Below are 7,500 nucleotides of genomic sequence, written 5' to 3' on the forward strand. Positions count from 1 at the left end.
CAATTTTTTTTTAGGGTGCCAAGCAACCAGGGACAGTACCAGGTCCCAGTCCAAGCCCAGTCAACATGCTCTCTGTTAATCTCGGCCAGAACAAGCCCAATATGATCAATTTCAAGATATCAAATGGACAAATTCAAGCTGATAGCATGCAGCAAGTTGATGGTAAGATTAGTGTGTGTGTGTGTGTATGTGTGCGTGCTTGTGTGTGAGTCTGTGTATGTCTGTCTCTCTGTCTCTCTGTCTCTCTCTGTCTGTCTCTTTGTCTCTCTGTCTCTTTGTCTCTTTGTCTCTTTGTCTCTTTGTCTCTCTGTCTCTTTGTCTCTCTGTCTCTTTGTCTCTCTGTCTCTCTGTCTCTCTGTCTCTCTGTCTCTTTGTCTCTGTCTCTCTGTCTCTCTGTCTCTTTGTCTCTTTGTCTCTTTGTCTCTTTGTCTCTCTGTCTCTCTGTCTCTCTGTCTCTCTGTCTCTCTGTCTCTCTGTCTCTCTGTCTCTCTGTCTCTGTCTCTCTGTCTCTCTGTCTCTCTGTCTCTCTGTCTCTCTGTCTCTCTGTCTCTCTGTCTCTCTGTCTCTTTGTCTCTCTGTCTCTCTGTCTGTCTGTCTGTCTGTCTGTCTGTCTGTCTGTCTGTCTGTCTCTCTCTGTCTCTCTCTCTCTCTCTCTCTCTCTCTCTCTCTCTCTCTCTCTCTCTCTCTCTCTCTCTCTCTCTCTCTCTCTCTCTCTCTCTCTCTCTCTCTCTCTTTCTTTCTCTCTCATTCTGTCAATGTATCTGTCTTTATGTATGTATGTTTCTGTTGTTCTGTTTGTGTCTCTGACTGTCTGTGTAAGTTGATTTAGTAAGGTAATTAGTATAGAAATAAGAAAATAAATGGGTGCAAGTTGTAACTTACATTACAACACATTTAAAGAGATTTGTATAAAGATGAAAGTAGTGAAAGGAAAAATAAAATAAAAAGGAAATTAAAGACTGGAAATTCTTTAGAGGCCTTTATATAAAATTTCTTGTTTTTTGTATTCCGTGTACATAGTAACTGACTTTTATCCCTCTGACCCGCAGTTCTTCGGGAAGCTCGGCCTTTGGTCCAGGGAGGAGGAAAGCCAGTAGATGAGCGGAAGGACAACCCTATCGTGATGGCTGGTCTTGCCCATGCTGTCGGAACAGGATCGGTGACGGTTTCGGTCACGGGGTCGTTGCCGGGCACGGGGCCAGGGGTAGGGGCTGGGCCAATGATTGTCCCCGGAACTGCGACAGCTTCAGTGCCATTCTCTAACCAAGTGTCCATACCAACGTCACTGCCAATGACAGTGACCGTGGCAAGATCAGTACCTGAACCTCCAATAAGCTCAACTGTTGATGACGATTCCTCTTTAGATTCAAGAGATTTGATGTGCACAAACAAAGGGTGTGTTTCAATTTTTTTTTGTTTTGTTTATTGTCATTTTTTCTCTTGTTCTTAGTGACAGTACAGTGTCTCCAACTTTGAGGGAAAAACACAGATTTTTTTTTTTTAGTAATTTAGGTACTCCATATAATGGTTACCAATAACTTTTTCCTTTCATTCCATTAACAGAGAGAGAGAAGATATTCTGCAAAAAGCTGTTAGCCAGCTAGGAGCTGCGCTAGAGGAGAGCAGACAGAGAGGCCCAGAAGACTTCCCGCCCTACCTTGAAACCTACGATCATGAGTCTCAGCTGAAGCCAGACACAGAATTCGTGGAACCAGACAAGGAGAAGGAAGTGAATGAGGAAGTGGTCAGGGTAAAGGAAGAACCTATGAGCATTGACTCAGAGTCACAGGTGCTTGACGTAAGAAAAGAGATCCTGCGGACAATGCTGAACAAGTCACAAAACTCGTCAAGGAGCCCTAGCCCTAACCATGACGTGCTGGTGGAGCCCTTGGACAGAGTGAAGGAGGAAAAGTCCCCGTCAAGGGAAGCCGAGAATTGTACCGAGCACAAGGCCGATAATAGCCCAGCCGGGAAGCCCAAGCAGCAAGAGGCAGACGAAGACATCAAGCCCGAAAAAGTGAAGTTCATCGAGCTCCTGAAGTGGGAGGACGGGGTTGGGAAGCTTGATGGAACAGACCTCAAGTTCAAGATCAACGAGTTTGACGCTGTGGAGATCATTGAGGACAGAGATCTGGAAGACATCAAAAACAACCACTGCAAGAAGGTGGAGCCACTAACCACCAGACACCACGCACGCAAACCCAATTTCCGTGACCTCATAAAAGACGAGGAAATATTCTCAGACAATTCCCAGGATTCAGAGTCGCAGGGAAATAAGTCAACTAGAGAATCTGATGACATCTGCTGCTGCAAGAACTGTGGCTGTTATGGTCTAAGTTCGGAGTTCTTCCGAGACAGCAACTTCTGCTCTGTTGCTTGTGGAGATGTAAGTATTTATATTTATGCTAATTTACATTTATATTATAATTGATTTAAGATGAAATGCAAATTATTTGATCTTCTCTTCTGATCTCTAATTGTCCGACCTGTTCTTCACTACTGCTTCTTTTTTTATCTCATTTAATTGGAAGAGTAACCCTTTGTTGAATGAAAAAAAAGTATATGTATACTTAACTAATTTCTTCTATAGGCACTAATTGCATCCATACAAATATACCTTCAGTTTGTGTGAGTAAAAAACTATAACGTGGCTATTTCTTTTTTGAACTTTCTTTTCTAAAAAAAAATCTTTATTCTATTGTGTCATTGCTAACATTTTAATGCAGGTATTGACTGTAAAGATATTTTCTTGTGAGAAGGAAAACATTACTGCTGCACTGAAGTAGAATGGGAATCCTGTTCTATCTTAATGAATGCCTGTCTTATTTTAGGAACACGACGCAAGAGAACTGGAGTGGGGTAAAGAACGGCTAAAGCAGGAGAAGGAGAGACAGAGGAGAAAGAAGCTCAGGCAATGTGAGAAAGGCGAGGGGGATGAGCAGGGGGCTGGCTGCGAAGGAAGCAGGGAGGGCAACCGCAGTGAGGCTGAGGAATCAGGGCAGGTCAGCGATGACGAATCTAGACAAGCGAGGAATCTCATGGGCACAGAGTCTCTTGTGAGCCGATTTCAGCATCCATGGCAGGATGGGAAGAACAATTTCTCTTGGGTGAAGTACTTGGAGCACTGTGGGAGAGCAAAAGGCATGGCGAAAGCAGCACCCCTGAAGCTTTGGCCAGAACCGTTTCCCTTTGGAAGGAATCTCTTCAAAGCAGGCATGAAGTTGGAGGCCATTGACCCACAACACCAGTCCCTCTTTTGCGTCATGACGGTGGCCGAGACCATTGGGTACAGAGTGAGGCTTCACTTTGATGGCTATTCAGACCAGTACGACTTCTGGGTCAATGCTGATTCCCCAAACATTTTTCCAGCAGGCTGGTGTGAGAAAAATGGGAGACAGCTGGAGCCACCCCTTGGGGTGTTAGGCTTTTCATGGAAGGCATATCTAGAGCACTGCAAGGCTCAGACAGCCCCTAGACAGGCCTTTGCCAATAAAGGTAATTCCACTGTCATCCCACCTAATAATTTCCGAGTGGGCATGAAACTCGAGGCAGAAGACAGAAAGAACATGTGGGTCTGTGTAGCCACTGTGGCAGATGTGCTTGATAATCGTGTACTCATCCATTTTGACGGATGGGACAAAGCCTTTGACTTCTGGAGTGAAGTGTCATCACCTTACATCCACCCTGTTGGGTGGTGTGCTGACAATAACATTGTTCTCCATCCTCCGAATAATTACCCAAATCCAGAGAGCTTCAACTGGCATGAGTATATCCAGGAAACTAATTCCATGGCTGTCCCTGCCAGGGCTTTTAAGACCAGACCTCCAAGAGAGTTCAAGAAGAACATGAAACTAGAGGTTGTTGATAAGAGGAATCCGAGTCTCATACGTGTGGCCACCATAGTTGATGTGCAAGTATACCAAATAAAGATCCACTTTGATGGGTGGGGTGATGCCTACGACTACTGGCTTGATGATGACTCGCCAGACATCCACCCACCGTCATGGAGCAACAAGACAGGCCACCCTCTGCAGCCACCCTTAACCCCAGAACAACAGGCAGAGGACGTAGATTCTGGCATGGGGTGTGGAACAGCAGGCTGTAAGGGCATTGGGCATGTGAAAGGCCCCATCTATACCACCCACCACACGGCATATGGCTGCCCGTACTCTACACAAAATCTGAACAAGGACTTGGATACCTTGATCCCAGACAGACTTCAGCCAGCCCAGGAGAAGAAGAAGGGTAAGATTGCTCCAAAAGTCAAGCTGGATCTCCGTCCATTCAGTGGGAACAAGGATGCCTTTGCAGACGAGACTCCTTGCCAGAAGAAGAGAGTCCGGAAGAGACGCAAGTTTTTCGACGAGCTGAGTCCCCCGGAACCCACTCGACCACAGAAGGTGCCAAAGGCAAATGAAGAGGTCAGGGCAGCCAGCAACTCTAACATATTACCCAGTGCAATATCGCCGTGTACCGTGACCATTGCCACCGCCATAACACCAATAACAGTAACAACGGTTACATCAAATGCGACAACGCCAACTTCGTCCAACCAGGTATCGCCTACTGGCTTCCCTCAGCAACAACAACAACAACAACAACAATCACAACAGCAGCAGCAACAACAACAGCCGCAGCAACATCAACAGCAACAGCAGCAGCAGCAGCAGCAGCATCACCAACAACAACAACAACAGCAACATCAACAACAACATCAGCAACAACAGCAACATCATCAACAGCAGCAGCAACAGGCACAACAACAACAGGCACAACAACAACAACAGACTCAACAACAGCAACCACAACAGACTCAACAACAACAACCACAACAGACTCAACAACAACAACCACAACAGACTCAACAACAACAACAGACTCAACAACAACAACAACAGACTCAACAACAGCAACAGCAGCAGCAGCAGCAACTCCAACATCATCAACAACAACATCACCTACACCAACAGCAACCGCAGCAGCCCTCAGACCACGGGGTCGACATGATGGTGCACCAGTCAGTGTTCAACCCCGGCTACAACCCCCACCCGGCCGCCCCGATCCCGCATTCGTGGGAGCGCCACCGCCACCTCACGGCCTCCCTGGGCGACGCCAAGCGGGCCGACGTCGAGGCCTGGGACGCGAGCCAGGTCCAGCAGCTCGTGGCGAGGATTCCGGGGTGCGAGCAGGTGTCCGCCGTGTTCGTGGAGCAGCAGATCGACGGCGAGGCGCTGCTGATGATGACGCAGAACGACCTGGTCAACCTCCTGCATATCAAGTTGGGTCCGGCCATCAAGATTATGGCGGTCATTATGTGTCTAAGAAGTTCAACTTAAGAGTGAAGTGTCTATATATATATATATTTCTTTCTCTTCTTGGCTGTATTCATCAGTGGTATATTTGTATCAGGGTATTACGATAAGTTATTTTGCGTTGGATCATGTGGTAGGCATAGTTCAGTTATTCAGAACAGTAACAATCGTAAAAATATGTCTACCGAATTGACTGACTCATCCATGTTATTACGTAATTTAAGACATGCTGTTAAACAGGGTCTGTCTTCCGAGGCATCACAAAAAACCCTCGTCCCGCAAAGAGAACCTATTCCTTGATCTGAAACTGAACATTCGTCTCGGAGGCGGCTGTGAACTGTTAACCTGGACAGGCTAAGCCTCTAGTGTCAGGGATGCGTTGGAGGACCCCGAGGTCGACGCGGCGTCATTGTACAACTTGTCCTACAAAGGATGTTGCAGCTCAAGGTGGAGAAATTATATGTGATATTTTCTTTGGAAGCTCAATGTAAATGTGTGTGCTCAGCTTGTGAAGCATGTCTGTACATATCTTCCTGGAAACTTCAACTTGCAATTGTGTCCACATTCCAATAACGGGTGCTGTTTTCGTGTGGGAATGCAGCATCCCCATTGAAATGCAAATTCAGCCATGAATTAGTAACGCTGCTAGTCATTTTATATAATTTTTAATATTATATCATTCTCGTTAAAACACAGACGGGATCAGAGTTCTCTTGCAGCCTCACTTGTTTTTGTACATAATATTTAGAGATTCAAGGAGGCAGGAGTGTACTCGCATCTTTCCTTCCATATTATTGTCACTTCCTGATAAGTGAACGAACAGTTACAACTACTCAGACTGGTATTGTTTTTTTTTTGTTCAGTTGATTTGTGATCTTTGTCATTTTTTTCGAGTAGGCAAGACAATCAGTGGGCCTGTGGCTGTTAACATGTGAGTCTGTTTTACATATTATTGTTTAAAGGGGGGTGAAAAGAGCTTTATTTCCGGTGGTTCAATTTCTTTGGTTTGTCTTGTGTAAATTGTGGGTAACAACGATAAAACAAGAACAGCCAGAATTTGCAATAGCATTAGAGAAAATTGGATTTTTGTTAAAAAGTAATTTCTAAATTCTGAAATTACAAGTGACTGCTACGGTTTCTACCATTTCAGATTTGTTATGAAATAGCTATCCAACAAATTTATAATTAATATTGGAATGAAACAGTTTCATTGCTGTTTTACAAAGGTTAGCATGTTGAAAAATAACATCTGCTAAGCAGATGTTTATGAGGAGGATTTGTATATATGTACCATAATGGGGCATAAATAAATTGCTTGAAACTGTGATGTGTTTTGTACGATCCTAATAAACTGAAGCATATGCTATTATATAAGGGTTTTGTTACTGATGCTGGCGTTGTCCTCATCAAAGATCTGTTTACAACCTGATCGCAGTAATATATTTTAATGATTTGTTTAAACTAAAATTCTGTGCTGATGTATTGTCTTTTCGTAGTAATTGGGCACTTCAATTCACGGCTTTCATTTTTCTCTTTGTGTATTTCAAGGACAAGGTTTGGAAGAAAGTAAATGGGTGATTAGAAAAAGGAGAAAGCATGATAAGCGTTTGGATTTTCGGAGTAAGGGATCGCTTTACTTACCTTTTTTCTATTTTTCTCTCTCTATCAGTTTATCGGTCAGAAAAATGAGTTTGGGGATATGTTTGGAAATGAAAAGTTCGTTTATTTTTTTCTCTTAGGGTGTTAGAATAATGAAAAAGATTGATAAACATTTGCTTGAAATAATTAAGAAATAACATACATTCTGGTCGCCGTAGACAATTTTTTGCAGTTCACGTATATCTCTCTGCTATTATATGTATGGCTATATAGTATTTATATGGATGGACAGGTGTATGGATAAGTATGTAGGTAATAGGGAGATAGGTGAATAAAAAGGGAAAATGATAAATAAAACGTCAGCAAAGAGAGGAGTTGCAAAGCATAATCAATCGGTGATGAAAGTTACTTAGTATTGGACCACACGTTGCCAGAGCGTGATCCTGAATTCCTTTAACTTTTTACAGCAAGTGCCTAATATGGTAGTGAAATAATAATGATCATGATATTGGTGTCTGTAACCAAAGTCATATTAGTAATTGTAATTACAATGGTAGCCGCGATAACAGACGTGATATTGATATTTGTC

General features: G+C 43.7%; 1 protein-coding gene across 1 annotated transcript in view; it reads left to right on the forward strand.

Moving 5' to 3' along the window:
• The window catches only part of LOC125026478 (lethal(3)malignant brain tumor-like protein 3), a 7,426-nt gene extending 790 nt beyond the window's left edge, over positions 1 to 6,636 (forward strand). Inside the window, exons 2-5 of the mRNA XM_047614955.1 lie at positions 15 to 162; positions 1,050 to 1,395; positions 1,564 to 2,386; positions 2,832 to 6,636. Coding sequence (XP_047470911.1) covers positions 15 to 162; positions 1,050 to 1,395; positions 1,564 to 2,386; positions 2,832 to 5,336 — 3,822 coding nt within the window. The 3' untranslated portion in view covers positions 5,337 to 6,636. The remainder of the gene's footprint in view (positions 1 to 14; positions 163 to 1,049; positions 1,396 to 1,563; positions 2,387 to 2,831) is intronic.
• Positions 6,637 to 7,500: the final 864 nt, after the last annotated feature.

The sequence above is a fragment of the Penaeus chinensis genome, chromosome 6 (genome assembly GCF_019202785.1).
Source record: "Penaeus chinensis breed Huanghai No. 1 chromosome 6, ASM1920278v2, whole genome shotgun sequence".
Taxonomy (NCBI): Eukaryota; Metazoa; Arthropoda; class Malacostraca; order Decapoda; family Penaeidae; genus Penaeus; species Penaeus chinensis.